General features: G+C 45.0%; 1 protein-coding gene across 1 annotated transcript in view; it reads right to left on the bottom strand.

The window, feature by feature from the left end:
- Positions 1-16,357, bottom strand: part of brf1a (BRF1 general transcription factor IIIB subunit a) — a 63,981-nt gene that overhangs the window by 19,002 nt on the left and 28,622 nt on the right. The window contains exons 10-13 of the mRNA XM_072677320.1: positions 15,864-15,903; positions 15,659-15,751; positions 12,559-12,834; positions 438-499 (exon numbers count right to left, since the gene is read on the bottom strand). Of these exons, the coding sequence (XP_072533421.1) occupies positions 438-499; positions 12,559-12,834; positions 15,659-15,751; positions 15,864-15,903 (471 nt within the window). The remainder of the gene's footprint in view (positions 1-437; positions 500-12,558; positions 12,835-15,658; positions 15,752-15,863; positions 15,904-16,357) is intronic.

The raw sequence follows: 16,357 nt of genomic DNA, 5'->3' as shown, positions 1-16,357 counted from the left end.
GATGGCAGGCAGCATCCCAGGCTGTCAGACTGACATAGACATCTCTACTAAAGCTCCCACCATGTGCCTCTACTTGCACACCTGTCAGCTCACTGCTGCTAAACACTGCATATGTAAGAACTGCTCTCCTCTACCTCAGCAGCTGCTGCGTTCATGTACAGTTGAAAGTGGCTGTGTATAGCTGTGCACCATAGCACGTTACAGACCCCTACACCTTTTCCCCACCACACACACTCAGTACTGAGTGCCGTGTCTGCGCTGCACTGTCCTGTGCGGTCCTGGAGGAATGTGACCTCTTGACTTGAGCATGATCAGGGATGTACACCAGCGACCCTCAGGCCACTGTACTAGGGCCCTTACTGACAGGGATCTGGCAGGGATCTGAATAAAACAGCTGTATTAGGTGGAGCTACACTGCTTTAGGATTTACGACTCACCCGATCAATTTCGTCGTCATCAATCCCGCTCAGATCCAGTTCACCGTTTTCTGACGCATCATCTGCAATTCGAAAAGGAGAACATCACTGTAAAACACACACAAAACAGCTTTTATGATGCTAAATGAATGATCAGCAATCAGCTGTGGCTCTTCTCCAGAGCTTTGTGGGAGCCATGTCATACAGGAGACTGGTCCAAGGACTCTTATTGGTGTAGCGTGCTGGTCTTGCCTGGAATTAATCCCTAATCAGTTACAGGGAAGGTGGTGGTGGTGGTGTTCTCCACTATATGCTGCACCAGTCAGTATATTATTGACCAATAAATGAGGGGAAAAACTAAAATCCAAACACAGGTCATCACATGGGTGGGAATAAAGCCAATTTCACACCGGAGCTGTGTTGCATGCGCTGAGCAAACCGCTCGTTGTTGTGGAATACACAAGTACTTACTCTTCACTCTGAAGTAGCCGTGTGCGGAGGTGTTTATTGGTCTACATTGTACATTTAGCCAGAGTACTACACATATAACACTGCATTTGTCCTACAAAAAGCTAGAAAATAGACCCAACGTGTATTTCTGCACTTTGCGCGCCCATTACCACCGCATGACCCAAGCAGCTAGTGTAAAAGGCTACACTGATTACTATAGGAGTGTATTGTGCACACACGGCTACCGCGTCTGATGTGAAATGGCCTTTACCCAACTCCTAGACCCCACCGCACCCTCTGCTGGTTGCTCTGTGCTTGATCATTGTAAAGCACTCATGCAAATTCTCACACAAAGACTGTAGTGGAATTTCCCACTCCTGTTTGTGTGGGTTTCCTCCCTTTTAGTGACGAACACAAACGCAATCTAAGCACCGACAGTGACCCCTTGTGGAGAATATCAAAACTGCAGCAAAAAATAAAATCAATTAATAGACTTATGGAGTTTGAGCTGAGGCAAATCATCATTGAGTTAAAAGCTGCTTTTCATAGACGAACATTAAAAAAAGCTTTCTTAAATCTATCTGCAGTTTTCTTACTTAAATAGGGGAAATTAAACATTACAGGGAAAATTTCAAGGTGAAACCAAAGTTTTGATGAGCAATGCATCCAAGCCTGTGTGTGTGTATGTGTGTGTGTGTGTACACTGTACACTGATAAAAGCTTTAGCAGAATCCTCCTCCAGCCTGCATCATTAGGCTCACTTAGCCACTGGCAGGCTTTTACCATTAATTAAAATAAAGGCAGGTGCACAGGCAGACCTTGTATAAACACACTCTGGCGCTTGTTTCCCTCTTCGTTTCCCCATGAGCCCCTCATCCCTTCAGACCAAAGCTGAAGTAGGCCACAGTCTGGCAGCCTAGCACAGTTTCCTCTGTAAGCAGATCGAGCCGAGGCCGGACACTGCTGGCACTTGGAGCCAGAAAAACTGACCCAGAAGGGCACACACACACACACACAGTCGGGCTGTGACCGCAAACAATCTCAGCTCCCTCGTTAGCATTGCACTAAATAGGGCGAACTGTCCGTTAGACAGGGATTTTTCAGTTCATTTGGACCCGTTCTCATCTTCAGCCTGCTCTCCAGTCCCATGAACAATCCGGCGGAAGGCGCCTGAGAGGCTGACGTTCTTATTTTGGTGAGCCAAAACATTAAGACCAGATGAACAGATGAAATGGATAACAAATGATGACCTGAATCTCTCTTAGACAATGTTTTGACCGGTAGTGCATGTTCTAGGGGGCGCGATGATCTGTGTTCTGATTGGTTATCGCTGCCCTGCATCACTTCTCACTGGGAAAACATGAAGGACTTGCAGTGTTACGGTGGTGTTTGGGACCGAGGCGGCTGTTCAGCCGTGGCAGTTCAGTGAAAGATCGGCTACTGTTCCTCCAGAGCCGAACTGAACCCAGGCTGGTGGAGCTATATTTAACACCAAAAACGCTGCAGAAACCCCCTCATCATATCAGACACGTCCTCTCAGCAAACTCTCAGCTAGAGCGCAAAACACAGCACATACAATAGTGTGTGTGTGTGTGTGTGTGTGTGTGCTGATTATCTGATTATCTGCAGGGCTTGAAGGCCACCGAAGCCTGCCAAGGTTACTGCAGCAGAACTTGTAAGCTATAGGAGGTGCCTGCAGGGTTTTTCCTGCTTTTCCTCCCCCTTTCCCCTCCATCGCTCTCTTTTCTCTTCACGTCCTCTCTCTTCTTTAACCCCCCCCACCTCCCCCCATTGAAACCCCCTTAAAAAAAGCCTGGGGTTTTCTGGCAGCGCTTCACAGGTTCTCCATGCTCTGCAAAAATCCAGAACTACTCCCCACTTCTCCTATCTGCATGCATCTCTCTCTCTCTCTCTCGCTCTCTCTCTCACACACACACACACACACACACACACACACACACACACACACACACACACACACACAGGTTAGTTTTTCTGCAGTGCCAGGACCTGTAGACATATATGTACTACATTTTATTGATTTAAGCATCTCCAAAACTATGGGAAATAAATTAATAAACAAACATTATTGATCTAAATTATTAACTGTATGAACTCCATCGATGAAGAAGACAAACAAGGAACAATACTGTGACAAGACAAAGAACAAGAAGTCAACAACATAAGACAAACGAGAAAGCGACGGCCAACAAAAACAGAACAAGAACAACACGACAACTAACAAGATGATGAACAGGAGAAAGACAAACAAAAAAAAATGATGACAAAGTAGACAACAAACAAGAAAACAACGACAAACAAGAAAAGACAAGCAAGAACACAACAGGTAAGACGCCCATGAACAAGAAAATTACAATGAAAAAACAACGTCAAACAAGACGACAACTAATTCAACAAAACAAACAGCGTTAAACAAGACGAACAATCAAGATGAAGAACAAGACGACAACATTAAACAAGACAATGTTAAACAAGACAACAATCAAGACAACGAAAGAGATGACAAACAACACAGCAACAAACAAGACAAACAAGACCATGAGCAAGATGCCAGCGAACAAGACAAACAAGATGACAACAATGAGAGAGACAACAAACAAGACTGCGAGCAAGACAGCGTTAAACAAGACGACAAGGAACAAGACAAAACACAACGGCGAACAAGGTGACGACAAACAAGGTGATACTGAAGAAACCTTGGAGACTCATCAGACCAGCTTTTTGTAAACCACCAGTCTGAGAAAACTCTAGACACGGTTGTGCTGAAACTCCTAGGAGATCAGCAGCTCTAGAAGTACTTAAGATAAGGACACCTGAACCTGTACTGTATTAAACTCTGCACTGCTGCCACGTGATTGGCTGATTAGATGTCTAATAAAGAGGTTGGTGAGTATATATATGCAAGTGTCACCTTTTTTGGTGAGACTGGACCTATCTGTATTCCAAGTACCCAACACACACACACACACACACACACACACACACACACACACACACACACACACACACACACACACACACACACACACACACACTCCAAGACTAACCAAACTTTTCTTCCACACCATCTGCTTATACTATGAAACCCTTTTGTGGCTCCTGAGTAGAAGTGCAGGTGTGGTTGGGGTGTGTGTGGGGGAATGTAGTTAAGGTTAAAACACTCAGAGTGTGTGTGTGTGTGTGTGTGTGTGTGTGTGTGTGTGTGTGTGTGTGTGTGTGAGGGGTGGGGGGCGTGTGCATCTACACACACACATACGACAAGGTAGGGTTAAAGGTTAAAACTTGTGTGTGTGTGTGTGTTTGTATGTGTGTGTGTGTGTGTATGTGTGTGAGTGAGAGAAAGATCTGACAGAGGGATTAGTTACTGAGCTATAAAAAAAAAGACAGACGAGGAGATAAAACCACAGAACCCGCAGCAGAGAGAACAGAGAGAACAATGGCAGGTGCTTCAGGAGATGAAACAAGTGAGCAGCAGAGAAGGGGGCTGTAACCATAGTAATCTCAGCCCACCTGGCCGTTACTCACCTCACTACTACAAAAAGAACGGGGGGAGGAGCAGAGGAGAGGAGGAGAAAGAGTTGAAGACAGAAATTAGAGAGGACAGAAGAAACACTACAGACCGGGGACTGAACACACACCTGTCAAGACCACCTTTCATTCCGACTACAAACACACCACCACCAACCCTCCCCCTTCAGCTCAATTAAAGGAGCTCTACTGGAACAGCAAGCGCTGCCGCAGGGGGATTCAACACTTTAGAGTTAATACACTATATGTTCAAAAGTCTGTGGACACCCCTTCTACTCTGACACAGATGTCCAAATGCACACACACACACACACATACACATACACACACACACACACACACACACACACACACACACACACACACACACACACACACACACATACAGCTCATTTACAGCCTGTCTTAGAAACAAATAAACATGAACCTATTGGCACCATGCTGCCTAATCCGTGGGCTAGAGGGGTATAAAGCCCTCTAGCATTCAGCTGTGGAGCAGTGAAAGAACTAGTGTTCTCTAGACTGATGGATGGTGGAGCTCCATCTAGTACTTTTGGGATGAGTTGGGGAGTCAGAGATGAGGTGGGGTGGCGATTCAGCATCCAACATCCTAACCTCACTAATGCTCTTGTTGCTGAATGCAATCAAATCCACACAGCTGTGCTTCTTCACAATCTAGTACAAAAGTCCCTGGACAGCAGACACAGTTACTCCAACAAAAGGATCAGGTCCAGGATCAGCTCTTTTTTAATAACTTTGATTTCAGAAGGAAAAAAAAAAAAGAATATGCAGGTGTCCCAATACTTTTGTCAATACAGTCTATGTATATATCTTTTTCTGATGGTAGATGCCGTTCTTTGACATCACCTTTGGCTGGTTGCAGTATAATGTGTAGCTCCGCCCATCCCCATATGTTTCAGTGACCAAACAGCCCCACCCATTTTCCAGCTTATTCTCCTCCTCTAAGCTGTCTTTCCATCTCCAGTGTCTCAAACTCCAGCAGTTAGTTCTCCCTGTGCTGATATCGGGCCATTTTTCATTTCCCCCAGCAATCAGTTTAACGCTTACTGCGCTCTATCGTAAGAAGGCGGGGCTACGCTCAGGAATAAAGTGATTGACAGCCTTGTCTGGAAGAGGGCGGTTGTCCGCACGGCGCCCTCTCTGTTCATTACATGGAGAAGCTGGAGAGTTGTAGGGGTACATCCATGAGCTGCTCTTTTACTGTTGGAGCGTCCTCTTACCGGACAAACTGGGAATCCGGGGGAAATCCGCGCTGCTTCTGCACTGGACAACAATGGCAACAGAACCACTGCAACCATGTTTTCTACAGTGGTGGTCATCTGTGCAATGATCAGATATTGGAGATCCACACACAGTTCCGTCTATTTTCTGAAATAGACACCTGAGGGTCTGGGGTGTCCAAACCTTTGCATACAATTGTAAGGAAAGAGATGAAGAGGAGCTAAAGATAGAGAGAGAGAGACTCTCTAGGTGTGAAGGAGAGAAGAGCAGACGGGCCGGTTAAAATGTGACCTGCTCTGACCCCTGTGACCTCCCAGGGGAACCCCTCACCCACACACACCCACCCACACGCACACCTGCTGCCTACACTGCCCAGAGCAGAGAGTGAGCGAGCGAGCGAGCGAGCGAGCAAACGAGGGGGAGATGCAGAGATCAGAGAGGAGTCCAGAGGGATGAAGAAGCATATTTTTACAATGTGCTGCACATCTACAGTACTCAGCCTGGAGGAGGAGGAGGAGGAGGAGGGTCCTCCCATAACACACACACACACACACACACACACACACACACACACACACACACACACACACCAATAACATGAAGGGGGAGAATGTCAGAAATAGGTCATTTAAGAGAAGAAAGAGCAAAGGTGTGCTGAAATCAACACGAGGGAGGCCTAGTGTTAGCGAGGTCAGGATGTGGGATGATGATCACCACCCCATCCCAAATTATTGAATGGAGCTCCACCATCATTCCAGAGAACACAGTTTTTCCACTGCTCCACAGCTCAATGCTGGGGGGGGTTATACCCCTCTATGTCCCAAACCTGGCATTAAGCAGCATGGAGCCAATAGGTTCATGATGTTTATCTGCTTCAAAGAGTCCTATTCTATTGGCAGTACGTCTCTACAGGGACGAGACAAGCTGAGTGTGTGTGCATTTGCACATCTGTGTCAGCAATGGGTGAAACTTAAAGTAGCTGAATGTGTTCTTTTGTGTTCTTTAGTGCCTGTTGGGATTTCTACAAACATCTGTAATGGTAATGTCTCAGTCTCTCTCTCTCTCTCTCTCTCTCTCACACACACACACACACACACACACACACACACACACACACAGTTAGGGCTGCAGCCCATCTGGCCTTTAAAATAACAAACATCTGCTCGCAGACCTGAGTGACAATAGAGATAACTGTCCCTCTCTCACCAGCTCGCCCGCTCACTCTCTCTGTTTTGTCCTGTCCTCGGTGTCTCCTGCTATCTCCAACTGTCTCTCTCCCTCTGCTTTCGGACAGATGGAGACTTTTATTAGGGTCAAGCACTGTCCCACCCTGGTCTCTACAGCCACCAATTACTTACACACACACACACACACACACACCAGGAAGAAACGGAAGAGATGGAGAGAGAAAGAGAGAGGGAGAGAGACAGAGACACAGAGAAAGGAGAGACAGAGAGATAAAGAGAGATGCCATCATTCTCCTTATTCTGCTCTGTGTGTGATCAGTCAGGGGGCAGAGAGGAAAGAGTGTGACCATCTGCCTGTGATGGACACACACACACACACACACACACACACACACACACACACACACACACACACACACACACACACACACACACACTCTCCAACACAGGCATTGTTTGCAATAGAAGTGCTCCACCCCTTGAAGGAATTACACTGCATTACACAACAGTACTAGACTTTCATGCATGTGGCGCGCACACACACACACACACACACACACACACACACACACACACACACACACACACACACACACACACACACTCAATAGGAGCTTCACGGACATTTAACATTCCAATTGAGCAGCTGTTTGACTTTAAATAGAAGGAGAGAGGGGAAAGAAAGAGAAAAGAAACACACAGAGGGGAGTGTGCTTATGCTGGGGTGAAGTGTGTGTGTGTGTGTGTGTGTGTGTGTGTGTGTTTGTGATGGGGGGGGGGGGGTTGTAGGTGATGTAATAACAATAGTACAATAGTACCCAGATCTCATCAAAACAGATGCAGGTGAACATAAATCCAGTAAAACTGAGAAACAAGAGCTTCTCATTCTGAAGAAAGAAAGTAGTGAGATCTTGTCAGAGAGCTAGTCTGAAGAACAGAGCTCGGTTCCTCCAGGTTTCTCCTGGACGCCCCCCAGTCCAGCCAGCACAGCGTGGAGGATGTGTTCAACTCCATCAGCAGCAGCAGCTCACCTGATTCACCATCATTAAGCCCTGATCTACTAGGAATGCTGGATGGTGCTCCATATGATACTTTTGGGATGAGTTGGGGATGATGAGGTGGAACATCCTGACCTCACAAACACTCTTGTCTCTGAATGCAATCAAATCCTCACAGCAATCCTCTTATCAAAACTTAGTAGAAAGCCTTCTTCCCTGGACAGCAGAGACAGTTACTCCAACAAAAGCAAGATCAACTCTTTTTTTTGACTTACATAAATATCCTTGATTTTACAATAAACAATGAACGAGGAGGCGTCCCAATACTTCTGTCCATATTGTGCATTTGAAATTCCTTGTTTTTGTGATGTTAAAATTAGGTTTGGTTTTAAACATACAACACGTGGCCACCAATCACAGAGGAGCCCATTTACATATACCAGTCTTAAAGGCACAGCAGCAACATAGAGATGACGCGAAGTTGGAAATGCTCACAAACTGCTGGAGCAAAAAAAGGAAAGTGTCTTAAAATACACGAGCTCCACCTGTGGCTCGCGGTCAGCCCTGTAGATAAAGGTCAACCCCGCCTGACACTTTCACTCTCCAAGACACTGCCCAGACGCCAGCAGAGCACTAATTTAACACCTTCGTCTGATCCAACGGTGCCGGACCTTAAATACCACACAGGATCCACCAAGAGCTGCACACACACACACACACACACACACACACACACACACTGTGCCATGCCTGTGCTGATTATGTCCTGTGCCGTCCTCCCTCTGACAAATCGGTCCATTCTAAAATACGCCTGTCTGGTCAAAGCCCTTCTAGGGCAGAGAACGCCACACCTCTGCCCCCAAATCCTGGCTGTAAGGACCATGATGTCTGCCCATGTCTGTCCATCTCCATAGGAATGACTGGACTCATGGTGACACCCAGCAAACCACATGGGGTACCACAGCAACCGCTTGATAACGTGCTCGCAAGCACCCGAGGCACCACTGCAACCACTTAGGATACTGGGATAGCCAAGCAATCACTAAGCAACAATGTAGCACCCATCTAGCAACACTGCAGCAACCACCAGGGATACCATAGCAACCTTCTAGTAATGTAATAGTGAGCACCTAGCCACCACCAGGTTGGCCATAACATCCCAAGGCGTCCATTCTCTGTACACGTTCACTACGGCGGCTCTAGAACATCCCACGAAGTTAGCTGGATTGCGAATCGGCTATTTTCATCTGGATTTGGTTCAGAGTCTGTATTACAGCCCATTATAGTGCGGACGTTCTCAGAAGGTAGATAAAGGAGCTGAGGTTCTGCAGTGTGGAGCTATTTTACACTGGAACCTGAAAACAGACCATAATACCTGACCCTTTATTAAACCATCTGATACGCTCTGTTTTACCAGTGGGAGAACCGCACAACCGCTCGCTCGCCTTTCTCTGCTTATAAACCAGTACTGAAAAACCCATCAAGAACCGAGTGGAGGCAAACGCTAATGCTAACACACACACACACACACACACACACACACACACACACACACATACACATACACACACACACACACACAGACACACACACACACACAGACACACACACACACACAGACACACACACACACACACTATAGAAATCCCAACCACATACATACAGCACATTCACTCACTATAAACCAGCTATTACACACCAGTAGACCAACAACCACAGATCTCAGTCCAGAGTGTGTACCACTACACACACACACACACACACACACAGGAAGTGATCAGACTGCAGTGTTGTAAAGGAGCTGGGAGCTGATTGGTCAGGGAGGAGAGTCAGACTGGATCAGACGATATTAAACACTATAAAACAGTGATTTTAAGAAAAGTCTCGACTAAACTAAATCAACTAGTCCAGAAAGTCTGATTAAAGAAACTGATCCTGGAAATAAAGGATTTTACTGAACCCATTAATCAGCAGCTCATCTGATCTAAACTGTGGGGCTGGATTATTATTTAAACACACAAATATCAGATCGGATGAGACTTTGATTAAATCGGGGCAAATGAACTGGATCTGGATAACCCTAGTACAAATTATTCTGCTACAAAAATGACAGATATTAATTATACAGTTTTCCATATGGCGTATTCTACCCCTCTTGTGGCAGTGTTAGTCTTAAGTAAGCTGAATAGACAGAGGGAATGGGTTGCCAGATTCAAATAATGTCAAAAAGTGAAAAATAGCCAAAAAGGAGATACAAGGTTTTTGCATGACAGTGACCATATCAACCTGACACCAGTTTAAAGGAACAAAAGCTGCCAAGGACATCAGAACGCTCAACTTCCTGACACTGACGAGGCAGTGGAGCTGTGTGCAGCTGGGTTGAGAGTGGGTCCACCACCCAGAAATATCCAACTGTGGCAAGTCTGTGGTCAGAAACCGACCGCTGATGAGGGGCTTGAGGACAGCTAACACAACCTGGCATCAACAAATAGGCTACAGTCTCTAACTGGACACCAGTGAGGTGCGGACAGGATGGGGGTCGGCGACTGCAGACCTTTGAAAAACATTTTTCCGCTAATTAAATCCCATCACGCCGCTCACATCGCCGGACGCTCCGATCCGAGACGCTGCGGTCTGCCAACATGAAGGAGACACGAGTTTTAATGGAAGCTGCTCGAGTTACAAAACCAGAAATCCCTCCTCAGATCTAAACAGGACCCCCAGTAGGCCGGGCTCTGGCTGACTGATTGATGGATGATCGTTGCTTTTGTAATCAGTCGGCCACAAGGGCCTGAAAGCACAGAGGGGTCCGCCCACGAGGCCGAGCTTTTAACAAGAGTAATGGCTTTTCTTTAGGCCGCCACAGCCCACACTAAACACACACTGCACGTGCAGTCATGCAGACACACACTCAGTGGGTGGATGAAAGAGAAGGCACTAATGACAAGGTGCTGCGTCCACTTACTGCTTCAAAGAGCACAGGGGGGTTTCCTGCCCAACACAAGATGCCCCAGTGCAGCTAACCAATCGACAACTGAACAGCCCTCACGCTCAGCCAATGAGGTGCTAGACCGTCAGCCAGCACCGCCTCCGAAGGGGGAAACTCCTGCCAGCTGCAACCCCTGCCAGCTTAAAGCACATCTTTCACCAGCACACGTGTGACACAGTGGAAAAAGCACAAAGGATTAACATGTGCGGTAAAGGCTGAATACTCACTTGGCATTAATGCTGCTGAATGACATTAAATTATTCATTGTTTATATATATATATATATATATATTTTTTTTTTTTTCTGCAGCAAAAAATCAGTAACTATATTAGAGAAATGACACATCAACGGCTGTGTATTAGCCTAAGACTGAAAATCTAACTACGCTATGATTATGTCAACAGTTTGGTTTAACTGTCATAGCCTGTCCACGGTCCTGCCCAAACACTGCTTAAACATGTGTTCCAGGCCAACGGTTATTATTCCAGCTTGGTCTCTATGTGTAAACACTAATTTTGCTCCAGTGACATGTGGGGACACGTTTTTACCCAAAAACAAATACAAGCCACTTCTGCAAAAGGCATTAACATCTCTCACGTCACATACGACATTTACTGTATCTCAGAAACAGATATCATTAGATATTAAAAATGGAAGAAGGTTTCAAAAAAAGTATAAAATGGCAGGAAATTGACAAGATAAATGTACGTGTGTCATGAAGGGTGCGTTTCAGATTAAACAATCAGATGGAGTTAGTGTGAATGGAGGTCCACTGCAAATGGACTACTGCTAGTTTCTAAGACAAGCCAAAAATTTACTCAGACTAAATCATGTATGTAAACCCAGTTAATGAGGTGGTTAAATCAAAATGATCATGTGGGGAAAGTCTTGTGTATTATGCAGTTGTGTATAATTATCATGTATAATTTATAGTAGTTAATAAACAAATCATAGGTGATGCTTATTAATTCAGGACAGATACTGAGTAATGTATTAAAGACATAGAATAATTTATAGTGGAGACTAAATAATTTATAGCAGATGCCGTAGAATTCATAGTGGATATTGAATCATTTATACATGGATATTTAATTATCCATAACAGATACAAAATAAACCATAGTAGATACTGAATTATTCATAGTGCAGACTAAATAATTCATAATGGATATTTCATGATCCATAGTAAATACTGAATAATCCATAGCAAACACAGATTAATTCATAGTAGTTAATGAATAATTCATAGTAGATACAGAATAATTCATAGTATATAAAATGGTATTTAATACACATAGTGGATACTGAATAATTCATAATACTTACTGAACAATTCATAGTAGATACTGAATAATTCATAGTGGATACTGAATAATTCATAATACTTACTGAATAATTCATAGTGGATACTGAATAATTCATAATACTTAACAATTAATAGTTGATACTGAATAATTCATAATAGATATTTAATACACATAGCGCATTCTGAATAATCCATAGTGGATATGGAATAATTCATTGCACAATTATCCATTTCAGATACAGAATCATTTACTGTAGTTGTAGAGGAGAGACTGTGGATTATAGTGGAACACATTTCTTCCCCTTTAACCTAAACGTAATCCATCAGCCAAGACATGTTTTAGTTCACCTCTTTAAATTTACCCCCTGTTCCCCCTGCCCCCCCCAAACATCATCTAAACTGCCTCAAACGGTCACTCACCGTTCTCGTTCTCTTTCTCCTCTCCGACACACTTGTTGATGGACTCCGAGAGGCCGAGGCTGGCAGCAGTGGGCAGCGGCCCCAACAGGACCTCTAGGGAGGGACGCTTGAGTGGTGTGCTTCGCCCTTCCTCTCGTACTTCATCTTCCTCACCTGCCGCCTTCCCATCGCTGCAGGAGCTTTTGTTCAGGTGGGACGCAGCGGCCGCCAACTCTTCGTCCTCATACTCCTCATCAATGTCAGTGCAGATGGATGACAACATGGAGACTGCATCGTCTGGAATGAGGGGTATCAGAAAGAGTTAAAGGGGCCGGAAAACAGGACAATCCTGCAACCCCAAAACTGTTCACCATCACAGTCTTGCTATTTTTACAACCCTAAATTTACATAAACCCCGCCCACCAGTGAAAGCTTTAGCCAAAGTTGGTGAAATGGCAAAACCTGACAGGAGAATATGGTGGTGTTGATACTGAGGAGCAGCTCATCACCTCTAGAATCTGCTATTTATGGGAACAGGGGACCAGGCCTTGTGGCCACGGCTTTTCCTGTGCCAGTGTCCGCAGAAGGGGAGCTCTAAAACGGGTATCTGCCCTACACTGTTTAGCGTAAGGAATCCTTGAAGAACTTTTGGAGGATCTCCAGTTTGAAACGGTGTAGAAACCTCTTAAGGGGCTTAGAGAGCCTTAACAATGTAGGCAAAAAACTAATGCTAGCTGAGGTTAGCTTATCTTCCCCGCCCCTACATCTCTTCTCTCCATTGTCTGCAACCCTCAAAAACAAACCAGACTACAGCTAAGATATGACACAAGTTTTGTTCTCATAGCTGTGATGGATGCAGCGTAATGGATGAATATCCCGGCCTCGAAGAATCCGAGGAAATTAAGAAAGATGAAAACATCTGCTGCATTATTACTGAACACACCCCGACGACATAAAAGAGCTGAAAAAAGGGGGCTGGCAGTCCAGGCGTCTGCTTTTTCCAGGCAGAATGGGTGTTTTGGGAGCGGGTGTTCCTCGGAGAAACGCTCGCAATAATAGCCGCCATCATTAACCTTCTATTAGTAATTAGCGTATCGGAAATGGGGCGCAAAATCAATAGAGCAAAGAACCAAGCGCAGGCCCGTCAAAGCAGTCAGCGCACACCCACAGATACGCTGGCATTTCAGCCATTCAGCCGTGTGACTGGGTATTGTTGCCATGAGTGATCGAATATGTCGTTAGGACTGACATAACGAGCCAAACGATGAGGGCTTTTCTTAATTAAAACAGGAAGCCTGCTTTATTTGCCCTTTAACTCAAAGCTCAGCTCATCCTCTGCTGGCAGAGGGAGTAAATAATACCCCCCCGCCCACACACACACACACACACACACACACACACACACAGACAGTGAGTACTCTCTGGGAACCACTACAAAACATAGGTGAAGGAATAGTAATGCTAATTGGGAGGGAAAGCTTTCACACCCCCCCCCCCCACACACACACACACACCCCGCAAACAGACCTTTCTAATTCTGTGACTGAGCCAATCAACTAGTAAGGAAGGAAATAAAAGGACAGTGTTTTGTGTCTAGGAGTGTTTGAGTGAAATACACAGTATGGACAAAAGTATTGGGACACATCTCTTAGTCACCAAATGCAGGGGTTCCATTCATTGAATCAAGCCCCTAGCCATGCAGTCTGCCTTTCTTCCACACATCAGTGAAAGAACGGGAGGTTCTGAAGAGCTCACTGAACTCCAGCGTGGTTCTGTATGTAATAGGAGACACCGCTGCACCAACAACAACAAGTCAGCTGGTGAAATTCCCTCCCTCCTAGATCTTCCTCTATCAGCTGTGAGTGGTGTTATTATTGAACAGCTCAGTCACTGAGTGTTTGTCAGACCACGTAAAGTTACAGAGCGGGGTCAGGGCCGAGTGCTGAGCTCAGAGCAGAGTGCAGGAAAGTCTCCAAGCACAAAGCATGGGATAGAGTGGCGTAAATCACACCAGCACTGGGTTCCGGGGCAGTGGAAATGTGTTCTGTAAAGTGACAAATCATGTTTGTCTTATCTGGCAGTCTGATGGACAAGTCTGGGTTTGTCGAGTCTGGGTTACGTTCTGACTGCACTGTAAAGTTGGTGGAGGAGGGATAATGCTACAGGGTTTGGGGAAGTCCATTTTCTGTTCCAGCATGACTGACTGTGTCCAAATCCAGAAAGCAAGCTCCATAAAGGCAGGGTTGGGCAAGTGTGGTGTGGAAGACCTTGAATGGCCCTTACAGAGCCTCACTGACCTCAACCCTACTGAACTTGGGACAAACTAGTACTACATCAGTGTCTGACCTCTCAAATTTTCTTCAGACTGAGCAGGCTAAACGTGCCATAGACAAACTCACACATCTTGTAGAAAGCCTTTCCAGAAGCATGGAAGCTGTTAGAGCTGCAAAGGGGGGGGGGCAACTCCATATTAAAGCCAATGGATTTAGAGTAGGATGTCACAAAAGCTCCTGTAGGTGTAATGTGTAGGTGTCCCAATCATTTTGGCCAAATAGTGTACACGAGGGATGAAAACGTGGCACATAAGGCTGGTTTAGGAACTCTGTGGGTGGTAGCAGCTTTCCGGCCTGGAGTGGGAATGACGGAGACGCCGTTCTCCCAGGTACAGACAGTGGAGCGTTAGCGTGATCCTGAAGCTGAAGAAATGCTACATAATGTTGCTTTTAAAGAACTCTCAAGTAACTGGTGTGCCTGCAGGTGTGGCCAGTTAGATGAATGGATGGACAAACAGAGGAGCTACCTGCTAGCTTTTGGCTATGATGGTTGGGTTAGTGGACACAAAAAGAAACTGTGGGGATCAGATATGCTTGTTAAAGCCGTGTTGGTGGAACAAGCCACATGAACGGTACCCAAATACTAGGAAAGGGAGAAATGTGGTGAAATGCTTGGGTCATTTACTTCCTTTTAAAACGTTATTCACTGGTCAGCCTTTGCATGTGTGTATTGTTTGCCCTCAAGAACTAGATTAACATATTTATATAGAAAACATGAATTTGGCTTCCCTGTGGCTTTAAAGGCATTTCTGTGTGTATTCCTGTGTGTGTGTGAAAAAGAGAAATACCATTTTTTGCATAGGCGGCATAAATCCCACTGGCTCTGGGCCTGTTGCTATCCAGCTCCATTTCAATCTCGTCCTGATAGCCGCAGATTTCGCCTGCAGAACAAACAACACAGTAAAATAAATAAATAAATAAAAAATCCACCTGCAAAATTACACATAAATTTGATAGATTCCGTGTGATTTAAATACAAATGCTCCTCTTTACCTTGAACCTCGTCTATTTTCTTTGCCAGCTCTTCCTCGATCTGCAGGCGAGTCAAAAAGAAGCTTTAGCTGCTTTGTCCAGTTAACTAACAGCTAACCAATAACCAGATAACCAATAATACACACACTGATAACAGGCAGGCATGTTCTTAAATGGTTTTTAAAAAGTGCTACACTGTAAAAAATATTACTATTAATACAATCATAAATACAGTGGTATTTATCAATAAAACATATACTGCATAAAAAAGCTGTTTGGAGGGTGCAGGCAGTACCACTGGTGTTACCATTGTTTGATAAACTGACTAATCCTTCAAATTAAACACTACAAGTGTTGGAGCAGAACTAAAATCACATCACAACTGATTCTTTCACACTGTAAAAAAAAAAAAACCTACACACTACAGATTCATATTGGATTTAAATTTCTCCACAATTATTTATATCGGAGTGTAAAAACGGCACCCTGCAGATTCATACTGGATTAAACACTGC

This window comes from Salminus brasiliensis, chromosome 4 (assembly GCF_030463535.1).
Source record: "Salminus brasiliensis chromosome 4, fSalBra1.hap2, whole genome shotgun sequence".
Lineage (NCBI taxonomy): Eukaryota > Metazoa > Chordata > Actinopteri > Characiformes > Bryconidae > Salminus > Salminus brasiliensis.
Note: the sequence above shows the minus strand (reverse complement) of the source record. Positions and strands in the feature narration are given on the sequence as shown.